Source organism: Plectrocnemia conspersa, unplaced genomic scaffold, assembly GCF_051122295.1.
Source record: "Plectrocnemia conspersa isolate PC_06_02 unplaced genomic scaffold, ASM5112229v1 ptg000009l, whole genome shotgun sequence".
Classification (NCBI taxonomy): Eukaryota; Metazoa; Arthropoda; class Insecta; order Trichoptera; family Polycentropodidae; genus Plectrocnemia; species Plectrocnemia conspersa.
Genome location: NW_028277173.1, coordinates 19591706 through 19608862, shown reverse-complemented (window position 1 = coordinate 19608862; position 17157 = coordinate 19591706). Strand labels below are relative to the sequence as shown.

Genomic DNA, 17157 nt, shown 5'->3' with positions numbered 1-17157 from the left:
CGATTACTGGTTAATTTAAATAACTATAGAAGAGAATATGTTATGATACTGTAACAAAAAAGTTCAAAATAGAAACAAAATAATTACAGGATGTTCGTATCAGATACTACACTTACAATTTAAAATAAAACTTCAAAATTTACATAATTATATTTATTATTATGCATAATAACTATACAATTTCAAAATGTACACAATCAAAATCAAACTTAGTTAAAGATAAGCTATAAAAATGAAAAATTAAATAAAACGAATCAAATACCTCTCTTTAATAAGTCAAAAGCAAGAGGTAAAAAACTAACTGAAGAGTGCAACGGTTTTTAATTGAACAATTATAAAAACAACAACAATATCATAATGTCTTAAAAATTGAAGAATAAAAAAATATTTATTTTGTCACAATATAGTAGCTTAAAAAAATAGTTAGCTATAACTTTTTTGTATTCTACAAATATATTTTAAATTAAGTGACTTCCTATTAAAATTATTTGATATATTTTAAAAAATAATTAATTTATTTATTATGAAAAAAAATTATTAATTTATCATTATTAGTTTATTAATAACTATTCGTTAATTTTTATTGCTTGACAATGTCACCAATAGAGACTTTTCTCGGAGGGGTCTTCGTCTGTATCAGTTTATTTTCGAAATTTTTAACACTGCCGCGCTTTTTCAGTGGCATGGTCTCCTGATTCATCTTTTTAACAACGTGATTCGACTGGTTCAGTTCTTTGACTGCAGCCGAATTACTGTGGGCTTTGATCGGACTTTTTAAATACACTTTGGCATTCTCATCCATGTGGTTCTCGATAGACTTGTCGTTTTCGGGACTAGCAGGTACTTCTTTTTCAATATTTTCTACATTCGTAAAAACTGTTGAAAAACATACACATTGTTAATTCAATAATATTTGAAAAACACTACTGAAACTAAAAATTAACAAGAACCATATGGGTACCTTTGTTCTCTAAGGGCATTTTGTACGTGACTCTCTTCTTCTTTGGCAAATCGACGTTGTCTCCCAAGTTGTTATTGTGATTTACTTTCTTGGTGATGAGATCGTCGATACCCGACGACGTAGAAGCCGACATCCTCTTTCTCCTTAGCTTCTTTGGAGAGCCGTGAGCGACTTGAGGCAAGTTGTTAATTTGTTCTTTACGTTTTATAATGATTGACGGATTGTCAATATAAATCATGGACATGTCAAAATTTCCTTCGCTTCCTAATATAATCTGCATAATGTCTTCTTTAGATTTTTGTTTCAAATTCATATCCATTTCTTCATAATAGCTTGCATCTGTTTCATCATTATCACAAGGCTCATCTATGAAATCATTCAGTTTAATCTCATTTTTGACTTTAATTTCCTTCTTATTCTTTTGCGGAGAATTTGACTTTGAATTTAAAGAAGATATATTAACTTCACAATTCAGCAAGTTAATCTTACGCACTTGTGCGTGTGATATTTTATTCGGTTTAGTTCTTAAGACTTTATTAACAAATCCATTTTTAACCTTAGTCGGACTCTTATTTTTCACTTTTTCAATACAGTTCTTTTCCAACTCCAAAATACACTTCATTAAGTTATCAATTTTGGCTGTTAACTTAGTCTTATATTTCTCCTCAAAATACTTCAAAGTAGGTTCACCATTTTGAGTCTTCGGCTGAGGAGCTGTGTATACATTTGATTGCATACAAGTGAGCTCCAATTCCGGTCCAGACAAATCTGAATAAACCTGACTGTTAAATTTAGGAATATTCTGCTCTTTTTCCATGATTGACATAGCCTTCTGCAAGCTTTCCCTTTCCATTTTCTTCATCTTCTTTCTGATCTTCATTACTTGAATTGCCTCCTGGAAGTTTGAAGCACATTTAGGTTTTTTCATTCCGCAATTAAAAGTGCGCATTAAATCATTGTTATTGCTCATAGGTTTTAAATGAACGTCGATATGTATAACAGGTTTCCTATTCATAACTGGTGAAGAATCAGTAATATCGTTGAGTTTCGGTGAAGGCGATTTTTGAGGAGAAAAACTCGTAGTCGGTGAACTTCCAGGAAACTTTGCAGAAGGAGACTTTTCGGGAAATCTAGGAGGAGGCGACTTCTCGGGAAACTTGGCCGGAGGCGACTTTTCAGTCAGGCTATGACGCTTGATAGCGTTCATACTACCAAATTGAAACATGTTAAATTCAGACTTGATGTAAGAACCGGCGATAATATTCACACTATCAGTAGTAGGCGAATCGCTTTGTCCGGAAGAATTTCCAGCTGAACTATTATCGCCGTTAGACGTAGATTTCTTTTGAGTCGATTGAGTATTCGAACCAGAAGACACACCACCAGGACCTTTAACGCAGCCATTATTACCATCGTTTGAATCTCTATCTGTAGATCGTCTAAACTTACTACTTTTACTGGATGTGCTGCAGTGATCATCTTTGTTAGATTTACTCTTTCTTTTATCATCACTTTTTTTATCGCTTGATGATTTTTTATCGCTTGAGGAACTTTTATCTTTACTCTTAGAACTTGATCTCTCTTTGCTGTGGTGTGATGAAGATTTACTCTTATCGTTACCGGACTGTTCGCTTTTGGAATGTGACTCTTTGCTGCTGCTCGATTTCGACGATTTGTGCGAATCTCTATTCTTATCATAATCTTTTGAATACTTTGAAGAACGTTCATCGTGTCGCTTTGAGTCACTAGAATGTTTGGAGCTCTTATGGGAGCTAGAACTTCTGTGACTAGACGATCCGTGGCGGTCCTTTTTAGAGTCTCCATTGCCGTGCTTTCCGTCCTTGTCTTTGCTTTTCGATTCTGAATCTTTCCTAGAGCGGTGAGAATCTTTTTTATCATATGAGGAACTGTGCCTTCTTTCATGATCGTGTCGCCCACTTGAGCTGTGTCTCGAATGAGAACTTTTAGAATGCTTCGAATCGTCCTTTTTATCTCTCGATGAACTATGTGATGAACGCCGCTCTGTCTCCTTTGTACTTTTATTATTTCCTGCATCTCTACCACCTTTTTTCAACTCATCTTTATTTTTACTATCTTCAGCACCTTCCAAATCAACCGATTTGATCTCCATGTCTTTCACTTCTGGCTTATCTGCGTCTACATCGACATTCTTATTATCCATGGGTTGTATTTTATTCTCGAACGAATAGCTTTGGTTATCTTTTGGCTCACTTTTAGCACTTTGAACAAACACACTGTTAGACTCGCTAGAATCGACCGACATTTCTACGCTGCAAACGCCTTTATTACTGTCCGTCGATGTTTTAGATTCGATACTCTCCCTGTGCCTTTTCGAAAGAATCTCAATGTTTTCACTGTTGCTCGAACTTTTTATAACATCTGCTTTTTTGCAAAACGAATCGTCTACACTCCCTTCATTCATATACATATCAGTAATATTTTGAGCTTTATTTGCAACTGTTTCTTTGAAAAACTGTCTAGCGTCAGAAGCGTTATCGTCGTTAAATTTGTAAGATTGACTCGCAGGAGTCGGAGACACTACCATCGGCTCTGTATCACAATTAGAATTACTTTCGCCTTCTTCTTTGGTAGTGCCGAAAGTGTTTTTGAAATTAATCGGAATGTCTTCTTCACGCTTCTTATCGACAGAATCAGATTGCTTCGAAAGTTGCGAATTGCTATTAAGCGACTCAACCTTAATGGGCTCTTCTCCTTCTACTTTGACTTCGTTCAAAACAGAATTGTTCGAATCGTGCGAAGTTAACTCGCTAATTCCTGATAAATGCGAATCCTTAGAATTACCTTCGTCTTTAACTTTAGATTCCAACGGTTCGAAAGCGGGCGATTCAAACTCCTCTTCGTTCGAATTTTCAGACTCTTCAGAATAGACGTTTCCTTTTACTTCTTTCTTAAATTTCACGTCTAAATCTACAGCAATGTTCTTTGGCGCAAACTCTGGTGGTTTAATATCTTCCAAAGACACATCGGCTGACTTTGTCTCGTTTGATTTTAACGATTTAACGGATTCAGGACTGACTGACTCCAAATCGTTCGGGAGCAAATTTTCAGTTTCTTGTTTGATCTCAGTTTCGTGCACACCGTTGGACTTATCAGGTTTTTCTAAACCTAAACACTTATAGACAATCTCTTCAACTTGCGGCACGAAGACGGAGGAGATCTTTGGATTGACGACTTGATCTACGATTCTTTCCACACCCTGATCCAGAAAGTTTGAACTGAAATTCAATATTAAATATTAGTTAAATTAAAACAGACATTGATACATTAACTTTCGAAAACTCACTCGAAAATATGCTTTCGCAGTTTCTCTCGAAGATGGTTTTTATTGAGGTCTGAGCTCCACGTTTGAAGGTTCAAAAACGCCGCAACGGTACCTTCGACCCTCTGTCTCAAGTTTTGATATGCAGGTTTCGTGTCAACGTCTGCGATGCACTCCTTACGGAACTGTTCACATATAATAAAAAAACGTTTAAGGCGGTTTAATTAGTTAAAATCTATTTAAATATGCAAAAACACTTGCCTATTTATGAATTATTATGATTTCGAAATTTCCATATTAGTTACGGCTCCAAACTAGGAATTGCATTGAGAAACATTTTAAAATCTACATGCGGAATGCTTAAATCTAACTATTTAAATGCTATTTTATCATATAAATACAAAACTGCCACTCCTCTCCATCCTGAACCTTCTCATCCTATTATATCAAAAGAAATGGACGATCTTATAAACTTATCAACTTAAACCAGGTGCTACCTATCATATTATCTGATATAAAAAATATGAGTTTACAACATTTATATGAAAGGGGTACCTAAAAGATTCTAGTCAGCCAAACGGTATTGTGCTAAGAATATTGTATGACTTTGGAGATCATTAAATATTATTTACAGTGTGTGAGAAATTTTGATTGCTGCAGTCACTATAGCCGAGTTGTTCAAAAAGCTTTCAAATATGGTGCAATGTGTATACGTCAAGTTTATAATTGATGTCTTGTCTGCCTTTCAACAAGCAGGACTGAGCAAAATATTTATCTCGTTTCTCAGGTTTCCTTTGAAGATGCTAAGAGAACCTCATGAAAAGTGGGAGGGTGGTTTTTTAGATTCTTAAAATCAACAAGGCATTAAATTAAAACAAGGCTTTACTCTCACCAATGAAACACCGATTTTGAGTAGAGATTGTTGCATCACATAAAGAATGCTTTAAATAAAATTCAGTTTTCAGATCTGTAAGTATAATTTTAATATATACAAAATATAAAAACTTCTGGGTATCTATTGCATATTTACATATTCTATATTGAATTACAAATACAATATACTGGTGATAAGTGAATCGTAACCTTTTTTTAAGACAAGTATTTATTTTTAATTGGTATGATTTGAGGTCAAATCAGTCCTTCACTAAAATAATTAAATGACAAAGGTTAAACGTTATCAACATAACTAAATAACGCAACTAAAAATAGTTCACAACAATGGAAACGAAACACAAATTTTATTTTTTTAGTGAGGCAATCGATATTCACAATGATAAAAAAATATTTGACAAAACGATGAACGAAAAAGACACTAACATAAGCATTCAATGTTTTCCATTCATTGGCCAAAAAAAGGGAACTGATCATTAGAGTAGAAAACAAAATATAGGGCAGGCTATAACTTAATAAGAATAGTATTCTGCAAACATAAGAATAAAAAAATACACTTTCGAACATGTCAATGGCTTCATATACCTTGAGATCTTGGTAACGTGTAAACGAATATTTGCGATTAAAAAAAATAGTGTCAGTACTAGTGTGATAAAAAGCAGTAAAATCGAGGATACTATAAAAAAAATCGCACAATAATACTAATGTGTAAAACATTGGTCAGACCTGTGATGAGCTACGGTTCGGAGAACTGGAACGGCGCTTACTTAAAAACTTGCTTAATGTATTCGAGAGAAGTGATCCACAAATTGGGTGCATACACAACCCAATGTATGGCAAGTGTTTTCAGGACATTATTGTGGATATTTTGGAATAGCCATCATGCTGCCTAGATTAAAAACAATTGAACATTTATGAAAATATTTAAAACATAGGAATGTTGGCATTTGTTCCATTCTCATAAACAAAATTTGGTCCGAATGAAGATTAGCGACATCGTTTAGCTTATTTTTCAATGGAATAATGCATATTCGGCAATCGTTAGCAGCGCATGCATGATGCAGAATGTTATGGGAAATAAATGCAATTATTTATTAATTAGAATTTCCTGACTCTTAAGGATGATAACATAACTATTACACTAAAAATGTTTATATTCAAACATACACTTAATACATACATATAATCATATTTTAATACACCTATTTTTACTACTAATGAACATGAAAATTTTGTGTATGCAAGACATGTTACCAATTCGTGTTAAAAGCGTAATAAATCTAACCGTTATTCAAGAAAATTTGAAAAAATTGTCAAATGGAACATAAAGGTCATTCGGTGCCTTTACAAATGCTTAACCTTTTTTATAATCCAAAGTTCTAGTATGTTATAGGGTATAATTTATACAGATAAGGCGGAAATATAGGGATATTGAACAAAAAGTGCACAACTGTGTACCCTCTGCAAAGTTTATGACTACAGCACTGAATCAGACTCTATCTCTTTCGACTTCTCCACATTTACTCCGAATGAAGAATAATTGACATAGCTCTCTTCAGATCGTGGATAAAAATTGAAGAAAAATTCTGAATCGCTGTTAAAGATGAATACCCGGGTCTATCTAAAGAAGAACTAAGTACATTATTATTATTTTCCATGTCATATCTTCGTGAAACAGGATTTTCAACAATGGTTAATATTAAAATAATGAAACACTAAAGCCTGGGAAATTTAGAAGAGATGTGAGTAGCTTTATCATTTATTCGTCCCAATATTACAGAAATCTTCAAAGATCACTAAGTTGTGTCATATGTATCATAAATAAATATGTTTGCAACAATCAATATTGATATTTTATTATTTTATAAAAGTAACATTTTGAAGCAATAACATTTTAATACTGAATTATTTACTATTTTATTATTTTAATTTTTTTATTATGAACCGGTATTTTATTTTATTTTAATATTTTATATTTAGATGTATATCCCATTTACAACATTGAACAGTAAATTAAAACAAATATTTTTACAATGTTCGTGTGCATTTGATTAAGTGGCGTCATGCCGGTCATATATAATGTTAAATCCCTGCATAGATATATTAGTTGAGATATATTAACACTATTGAATATTTACAGCATGCATTCGCTGCATTGTCAACACAGATACTTAAAACCTGCCTTTCATTAATTTCAATTGTTTCTAGTGATTTTCACTTGATTTTTTACATATAAAGAATCATAACGTCTTTCAGTATCAACAACATCCAATGTTTTCGTATCATTTTTTTTTTCAATTTGTTTATGTTGCGGCATCTATCTTTAAACAGCAAAAATTTCCTTTAGATCATTACGAACATTGGACTCTGCTGTGCTTATTACCAAATGGCGAACAGCCTCATGTCCTGTTGAAACACCAAGCTGGCGAGTCCTTTATTCTTGAATTTGATTGTAATGAGTGGTGATGAACTTAAGCAAATTATTTGTACAATTTGTATCCATAGTAATTGTAATTTTTGAGGACTCTAAATAGGAATCAATTTTATGTTAGTGCATTTTAGATTTCTAAAGTGGAGCACTACAAATACACTAAACTCATTGAAATCATGTTTCACAAAGATCACAACAAGACGTATTTATGTATGGCTACCATGAAGAAATGCTAATGCTTCATTAGAGGTGGATGGCTAACTGGACGAAATAAACCTATTCGCAGGGTATGTATAAGAGACTCCTTGACAACTATTCTATACTACTTTGCACCGAATGACCTACTACACCATTTCTAAAAATACAGCCTGAGCCTGGCGCATGATGGGAAGGGCGGAAGATAATCAGTCAAAGATAACCAGAATACGATTACGCATATATCTGACGTCATCGTTCGATATAAACAAATTACACATATATAATAGGCAAGTACACGCAAGATAATCTAGAGGGGCCGACGCGCGTCATGTTTAATCGATACGGAGAGCGGAATGAGATGAAAAGATGGCGGATGGAAGGGGGCAGCGGCGCTACGTTACCTGGTCGAAGAATCCGTCCGACTTAAGCAGTGAGAGAACTCGCGCCACCAGCTGGGGATCCGCCGGCAAAGGCAACAGCGGAGCGCGCCCTCCGCCCGCTCCGGATGACATCGCATAGGGATGTGCTGCAGCTAACTTCTTGTTACGTTACTGCGAAACATAACCTAAAAAGCTTGCGTTCGATAGATCGCAGCGGGCGATGCGAAGGGTACACGCTTGATCAGAGCGATTCTAATGCGATCGATTCGGAGCGCGAGTCGGCGGATCGACCCGACGCCTTGCAAAGCGAACTAAGGGAAGACGGGCGTATATTTGTTTTGTTACAAAATTCAGATTTGTAACTCAATGCTGCCATGCTAAAAAATGTGTTATGTAATTCGATTAACAATAGGGTAAATTACCTATGTTGAGAATTCAATAAATTTTTTATTATAATTGCAACCGATATCATTATTAACAGTAAAATAATAAAATAAGAATCTCTTTGATGGCAACAATAATTATAAGATTTAAAATATTATCATATATAAAATTAATTATGACCATAAATAAAATAATTAAGACCGTTGCTACTGTCCAGATTTAGAAATATTATCAAAAACAGAAGTATGCGCTAATGAGATAATTGTAAACATTCATTAGATGTTCATGACCTAAAAATTTTAAATGTCTAATTTTAAAATATTTATATAAATAGTGGATATACTGAAAAATTATTTTATATGCCACATTTGTCAAAATTTTGTATTTATTTCATGTGTACCTTTAAATATACTCTTTGATTATTGACTTTTTATGCCGAGTGATAAAATTTGTCTGGTATACATTTTTACTGTTACAGAAGTTAATATGCAAACCAATATGCAGAAGTAAATCAGGTTTTGAATGCTAGTGAGTCCAGATGAATTGAAGTGGTGTAGTAGGCCATCTAATGCAAATCAGTCCTTGCAATAATAGTCTTTATAAATCTAATGGTGCTTTCGTTTGAAATGCGAGAGGGTGTTTCGAAGTGGGCAAGTATCAACCGTTATATGTTTTCTCGTAAGCTTAAATCAATGCTGGCCTGAAAGGAAATGCTACACGGGCGGTCGCCTAGGACGCCAGTTCCAGAGAGGCAACAAAAAATAAAATAAAGACGTATTTCCTGCAAAAATTTTCAAGCAATGTTGTTAAAAAAATCTAAAATTGCTTGGTGAACGTATACGCAACACTCAAAATCATTTCGTAGAGCTAGCGAATGATATTTGGAAATAACCCTTATTTATTATAGCTTATAAATGCTATAACACACCTACTTCTTCATGTTGAACTTACGTATAAATTATTTTCGACAACATGTCAATTGCACGGGAGTACTGAACTCGTCATTTTATTAATGTTTAAAATTGCAAAGCATATTCTTATAACTTTTTTAATAAATATATATATTAATTTTAGATTCATATGAAAGGATTATATTTTTAATTTTAACATATCAAAGGGTTCAGCTATTAAAAAATATATCGCTACTCGCTCGTTACTGCAGCTAGTATTTTTTCACCCCATTTTGCACTTTGCTATTACGTGGTGGGCACTTAATATGCTATAAAATCCATAAATAATATAGTTTATTACATTAAAGTGATTTTCAACCTTTACATAACCATATTATTTGTCTCAAATGTTTATGGCATCTGTATGTGTGCAGTGCAAGCTGCCATTTTCCTGATATCTTTTAAAAGTGGCATCCGCGATTAGAGGGTTAGTTTGATTATTTCTAATCTAGCTTAAATATTTTCAATTAACCGGATAAGCTTTAAATATTGTAAAAATTAAAAATGCAATTTTCTTTATGTTGGAATATTTCTAAAAAGAATTTGAAAAAGTAGTGCAAGACTATAGTTTTTTTAACAATTTACATTATATGTATTTTTGCTTAGATCAAGTCAAGCGATGTCAGGATATATTTACAAATAACATTCAATGTTTAGGAAATGTTTGAATTTTTCATCTTTCAATTTGCTTTTAACAGTATTATAAGTTATTAAAAAGCTTTTATTGAGTATATCATGGTTAAACGATTTTCATCTTTATTTTGTAGTTTTGGATTCAAATCCTTTAGTTTTGCATTAAATTCAATAACTTCTATTAGCTTATTATTGAAAAACTATTATTTTTTCCTGCGAGAAAACTTTCATTGTCTTCTAATAACTCTGGAATTATCATTAAAGAATCGTATTGTATTGTGCCAACGCATATTAGTGTGCTACAAGTTTCTTATCACTATCCGCAATTTGTAATATAAACATACATCTCCGAGGGATACTGCTTCGCATTTTAAATTAGCGACCATAATATTGTGGTGCTTAGGTATTTTGTAAATAAAACATGTTGGTGGATAATTCAGTGGTATACTAAAATTGTGGATAACTATCATTTTGCTATCAGAAAGCGATTAAACTATTTTAAACCAGTTAATTACAAATTTATTATTAGTATTCAGGCATGCTTTTCTGCAAAAATAGTTGCGTATGTCTGTTTTATATTCTGTGTGCATTGCCTTTTTCTCGCAATTTCCCCAATCATAGCCGCAACTAGAAGGTTGGCAACTTGTGTGCAAACATGACAACTGCCTCCTCCCCGACAAATTTCAAATATTGAAAAATCGGGAATTTTTATAACAATCAGTCATTTCTAGTTTTAATATATGTCATTATTTCTTCAAATATCTGTAAATCACATGATACATACATGTATCAAAATATGATGACAGGGGAATTTTTTTAGATTTTACAATTTAAAGTTTCACAAATATAACAATAATAGTTTGTCAACTAAAATATCACAGAATTGCCAGAGTGGATGGAATATTGCGATTGTAAATTTATACATGCATAGAGTTCCAACTGCTCTCATATTTCCCTTCTACTTTTTTCGAGATGTAGACAAAAATATACAAGGTAAAGATACTAAATAATGCTACTTTGCTCCTACAATTCTAAAATTATAATTTACTAGTAAATAGGAAAAAATGTGTAAATTAACACACATATGTATTTCCCCTTTTACCATGTTAATCATCATATTAATATAATAATAAAATTATCTAATTTTATAATTAATTTTAACAAAACTAAGGACGGTGCAAACGTACTTGCATTCGAGTATGTGTATTATAATATTTTGGGAATAATGCAATGTCCATTAACGAGTGCTTATGGAACATCACTGATTAACAATGGCCTTAACAGCTAGTAATACGCGCATTGCAAAAATATCTAACTATCGAACACGAAATTAAATTAATACTAATAATAAAATATTATTCAATTTCAATAAACACGTCAAAAATAAATATATATATATACAGTATTTGTCTAATTTCAGAATCATTTACAAAGAGTAAAACTCCAGTTGAGAATTTATTTATTTTATTTCCCCTTTCAGTTAATGTAAATAATAATTAGCCTACAAATAAAATATCCGTAATCTACATAAAATAATATTTTTAATGTTAACTGCCGTGTCAGCCACCGGTGGCCGTCAACAAGTTATTCTAATTAAGCCGTGTCGACCACCGGTGGCCGACACGACATACCTAACTTTAGATTGTCATTTTGCGCTGTCGGCCACACATTCTGTATAGACTAGTATTAAAATTGGCCGATATATCATATTTTACTGACACAAGAGAAAACACTGTAGTTTACCCCAAGAATATCTCGAAACAAATTAAATAATTGTATTCCGAACAATTATATTAAATTAAACCTAAAAACAATAAACTGTTTTTTGGACATTTTACGAAAATCCTACTGGCAGTCAATGTGTTGGTAAATGAAAAATTATGATTTTAAAAACTGTATCGTTTGTTTCAAATTATATTTACTGTAAACATAAGGATTTTGCTACACAATCATGTCTATGTTATTCAATTTTAGATGAATATATTTTTAAATGCAAATAAATTAAATAAAATCTATTATTATGTGTTTTTAGTTTCGAGGGATCGACTTTATAAATATATAAATAAAATTACACTAAAAATTAAATTACCTAATACAAATTGTTTTATATTTATTTTTGTTTTCATTTTATTTTTTTATAAACACAATTGTTTTTATACGCTGCTCGCTAATACTATTAAAATATATGTATATTTATGAGCAATTAACTATTTTTCACTTCAATATTTCATCACGACAATCTTTAGAAAGTTGTAATTCAATATTTGTTTGCACATCTGCAGCCGTTATGCTTTAAACCTGACTTGGCTCAGTTATCTTAAACCAAAAATAATATTCCGTTAACAATGCGAGCGTAGTCCAAATAGGATAGCACACAGCAGCTATATATCTCCAGCAACCCTTACGTTAAAATCAGGTATTTCCTGTTAAGAATCATATGTTTATTTAACTGTAAAACGTATTATTATTATCTATTAATACTGATAAACAAATACATGCATGGTTTCTCTCACATTTCAACCATTATCGCCATAACCTTAGTTTGGTTGTACTGGGCCACCCTAGCCCACGTGTTCTTCGTATGGGTTTATGGCAAAATCTATTCTTGTACACATTGAAATTTATATTTAGATTTTGTTTTGTATAAACGTTTAGACGCGACACTGTTTTAAATGGATATAATGTGTAATCGTCGGTAGTATTTGTATAGGATAAATATTAATATAGCCATCTATTGTTTTTTATCTTGAAGTCCTACATTGTAAGTTGTAATATGTACCTTTGCATGTATTCGTTTGTGTTTACTTTATGTTTGTGTATATTGGTTTGCTTGTAATCTATATCTATTCATGTGTGTTTTGTGATAAAAGGGGTATGTGCCAAATGGTACGTAGTTCTAAATACCAGGAAGGGAATGGTATGTTTTGTATTATTGATTTACTTATTCGTAATATGTCTTTGAAACTTTCTATGAGGTGATTTCAGTACACTAACATTAGGGTTCACTACTATCGACATATCAGCTAGGCTTGTATCTTTAAAACATTTTATATTGTTACAAAAGTTATAATCAACAAAAGTTAAAAATACTAGGTTCGTATATACTGATAATATCATTGCTAAATGTATAACATATTTATACTTTGTATTTATCTATTAATATCTGCAACTACTACTAGAGATTAATTCATTTAAAAGTTAAGAATATTATGTAGTAACTGATTTTCTCAAATGCATGGAAAATATGTTTCTCTTCTTAACCATATAAATTTACCATATGAGTGTATGGATAATATAAATAAAATAAGTAATATATGTGTACACTTTATAGGTATCTGTAGTAATTATAGTATCTGCTATAGTTATGAGTTATTGACACAGTTTTATAACAATACTATACTTGGTACAGAAATCACAGTTAGCAGAATGCTATCTTCATTCATAATTAAGAAAGATATTGCAATATTTGGGTTACACTCTTATAATTTATCTTACATGTATATACACTCACATGTTTTCATCACTCCATTTTATATTCTGAATAATTTGTATATAAAAAATATTGGTATTATTATAATACATTTTTATTTGTCATACATAAAAATGATTTTTTTACAAAAAAATATAAAAGCAGAACTACTTGACATGGTAAAAAACAATATTATTCTAACCGATCGATGAACTAGCTTTTAAGAACTACTACTATTCACAAATATGCATATTTTGTCTCCTTATTAGTACACATACTACTTACAGTGTTCAATGAATCTGTTAAAACAATCTATAGTTGTTTTCAGCTAAATACAAACTACAATAAGAGTGTGCATAATGACATTTATTCCAATTTAACCGTGTTTTAGGAAGCATGGTACAGTAATAAAAATATACCTTAAAACAATATATTGTATGTCAAAAGAATCGGTATCGGTAAAACATGAAATATTTTAAAAGAATGTTCCGATTTGATTAGCATTGTGCTTATTTTGATTGTTATTGTGCAACAATTTAGAATAAAATTCAGTCTGTATAATTATAATTATTTATAAGTGAATTCCAGTAGTATTGTCTGCATCTGAACAAGTCTCCAAAGATCGGGTTGAGCTCTGGATTATAGATGTCGTAGTTGAACCTGGGTTACCGTGAAGAGAGAAGCGGATGTTTTCTCCATCTTTATCGATTGTCGGCGTAGTTTTACTTGGTGAAAGTTTGGATTAACGCTCTTGCTCGTCCATTTCCACCACAATGAACAATTACGAAGATTTAGGTGTGTAACCGATTATTTTATTTTTATCTGGCATTGCATGATCATTTGGATCTAAACTGTTGGAGATTTAGCAACCTCGCACTTGTCGTTTATATTTTTTGTGCCTGATTTTTAAACATAATCATCATGGAAATTTCGTGTCTACTCCATTTTTCAGCACGAAACCCGCGCAGAATTTCTGATATTCTATTTTTTCAGGAACTATTTGATAAAAAACATCATATCAAAACGAATTTGAATAGAGAACTTTTATTCAAACCATCATTTTATATTCTTATCACGGCATTAGTAACGATAATAGCAGAATTGTCAATCGTAGCAATTTATCTGTACTTTCCAAATATCCTGTGAAAATTAATCTTCTATATTCTAATATATTTAAAAAAAATTAAAACTGAATTAAATCAGGTTTTTCCTGTTACATAACTTAGCGACAACTTTATCAGTAACTTCAAAGTGTCTAAGCTTATCTGCAATATTATATAAATATAGTTTTAAATATATTTTTTATTAAAATTTTTAAATGTGTTTTCACATTAAACAAGAATTTTAAGTAATGAATTCATTACTTCAACCAAGGCCAGGCTTGTGCAAATTTGTTATGCTGGGCCTTTTTTAACGTCTTTAAAAAGTGTAAGAAAATAAATTTTAATTAAATAAACTAATAGTTATTTTTTATTGAATTCAGTTTTATATAATTTATATTATGTTCCATTAGACATTTAGTAAAAGTTTTATCGCTAGAAAATTGTATTTCAAGAGATGTTTTGCCAATTATTTTCTTAAAATTTAGAATATTTTTAATTACCTTAATATTTGGTAAAATATTAAAATGTAACAATATTTTTTATATATTAATACTTGTGCCATATATATTTACATATATTCTTGGGCGTTGTTTAATTCAGTTTATTTTTATTAATTGTTCATAATAACGTTCAGCTGTAATTATTTAAACAATTATATATAAGATTCTAAAAGCACTTAAAACCAAAATCAAAGCATTTTATATTTTTTGGATATTCACTCAATTTTTTTGTGTAAATAAATCTATTTTTCACCTTCACTCACATCAACGTAAAAAGTTCTAGTATATATTTTTACTCAAGTAAACAAACACGCTAAAATAAACTCAAATCATCCCAATATAAAAAAATGTCTAACTTTGAGTTCTCATTTTCATGACTTTCATTTTCAAAGCGATCTCCATGATGTTTTTGTTTTAATTTGCGGCACTTGTGATCATAAACTTTGTAACATAAAACCGATAAATACGCTTTATTAGCCAACAAAATCGGAATTTTAATAATAATATGTTTTACTTGATTGCTGTGTGACCCAAATGGGATATTTATTTTACATTCCGTATATATTTATTTATATTTGTGTATAAATATCAAAAGTGTCCGTCGTAAAAAATTGGTAGCTGAACACAGTCATCACTTTCATAATGCGACGAAGTTGAATGACTCATGTTGTCAGAAGTTCGCCATATTGGCCGGTGGAAAATTAATCCGTACGCCGGACGATCAAATCTGGTTTAATCGGTCTGCCTTAATGAATTAGATCTACCCACTTTATATCCTTCATTATTTGGGTCACCCCTATTTTATTGATTTTCTTTAACCAATGGCCTAATATTTACATTTTGTATTTTAAATTAAATGTTATTTGTAATATATTTTAACTGCATTCACTGCATTTTTAATATCTCGTTTAGTGTGGGTTATTCGTTGATATTGATCATCTTAGATTATATTATTCACTGGTTAAATCAAAACATGGTTATATTACATATTTACGTTGGATTCTAAATAACTTTAAATTAAAATTTCTTTGGATATCAATAATAAAAGCAAACTTTAATATTATATATATGTATATATTTCACACGCGCTGATTAGCATGCATTCACAAATCATGCTAAATGATCCACATTCATATTTTCCCAACATCGAAATTGTTTAGATTCAATTTACGTCTCTTTATCGGTCCATAATTATATTACCAATACAATCATTCAATACCCCGCGTTGCCTGGGATTAAAATTTAAAGCAAATAAACACACTGTTAGTACATTGAAGGCATTTGTTATTTAGAAAGTGGTTCTTCAGAGAGAGTACACATAACATATTAATAAAATACCTTTGTATTACGTACTATTTTTCTTCTTCCATGAGGTGTGCTTTGTTTTAGTGCAGGTTCAAAGAATGTATGAAATATTTTATTTTTGTAGTCGGACGGTTGGGGTTGGAATAATATATTTCCATCAGGGTCCTAAAGTGTAACTGAGCAAAAATTGGAATGGATGGCATTCAATATACAAGGAGGAGAAGATTGATTATTACAAAATATAAGTTTATGTTTCAAGAATAATTTGATTTAGATCAGCGAATGATTGTAGAGTTGTAAATTGTGTTCAGGAGTGATTAGTGATATGACCAAGTAACATATCTTTTATAAAAGTCGAATGGGAAGCAAAGCCAATAGAGTTAATGTTTAGCCCTACTTTAAATTCATCCCTTTGTAAAAGTATTAATTTTCAATATGCTGGTCCAATAATTACAAATTGTAGTGCAATCAATAATCAGTTAATTCGAGGCTATTAGTATATTTTTTTTAGATATAACAATAAGAGTTTCAAGAGATTTTGTGGTAATTGCCTGTTACAATAGTGTTCTAAAATGCAGATTACTAATATTTTATTAAACCAAACTACTGTAATTTTTCATATTTATAATGGTTATTGAAGCCCCCCAAAAG

The 17157-nt window shown here is 31.2% G+C and overlaps 2 protein-coding genes across 5 annotated transcripts in view; one reads left to right on the top strand and one right to left on the bottom strand.

The window, feature by feature from the left end:
• Window positions 1-138: 138 nt before the first annotated feature.
• Window positions 139-8527, bottom strand: LOC148232158 (uncharacterized). Of its 2 annotated transcripts, XM_088192952.1 has the most exons (5): window positions 8184-8527; window positions 4524-4576; window positions 4287-4447; window positions 962-4218; window positions 139-876 (listed from the first exon to the last, which is right to left on the bottom strand). In XM_088192952.1, the coding sequence occupies exons 4-5, from the start codon at window positions 3525-3527 to the stop codon at window positions 581-583; spliced, it is 2862 nt and encodes a 953-aa protein (XP_088049078.1). In that variant the 5' UTR covers window positions 3528-4218; window positions 4287-4447; window positions 4524-4576; window positions 8184-8527; the 3' UTR covers window positions 139-580. The 2 variants fall into 2 exon arrangements, with proteins under 2 accessions (XP_088049078.1, XP_088049077.1); XM_088192951.1 differs by lacking the exon at window positions 4524-4576.
• A 3956-nt stretch (window positions 8528-12483) lies between these two features.
• Window positions 12484-17157, top strand: part of LOC148232157 (facilitated trehalose transporter Tret1-like) — a 30668-nt gene continuing 25994 nt past the window's right edge. Inside the window, exons 1-2 of one of the 3 annotated variants that reach the window (XM_088192962.1) lie at window positions 12488-12545; window positions 14187-14393. The gene's annotated coding sequence lies outside the window, so the exon portion shown is untranslated. Of the gene's footprint in view, window positions 12546-12797; window positions 12891-14186; window positions 14394-17157 lie in introns of those variants that run through there. The other 2 variants (XM_088192964.1, XM_088192965.1) reach the window with 2 other exon arrangements.

What these genes read in the sequence shown, in the direction of transcription:
- LOC148232158 (XM_088192951.1), bottom strand. Translation starts at nt 8,294, where the DNA reads ATGTCATCCGGAGCGGGCGGAGGGCGCGCTCCGCTGTTGCCTTTGCCG. An exon ending in CTGCGAAAGCATATTTTCGA is followed by an intron (nt 4,219 to 4,286) that starts GTGAGTTTTCGA and finishes ATTGAATTTCAG; the next exon opens with TTCAAACTTTCTGGATCAGG. An exon ending in AATGCCCTTAGAGAACAAAG is followed by an intron (nt 877 to 961) that starts GTACCCATATGG and finishes GTTTTTCAACAG; the next exon opens with TTTTTACGAATGTAGAAAAT.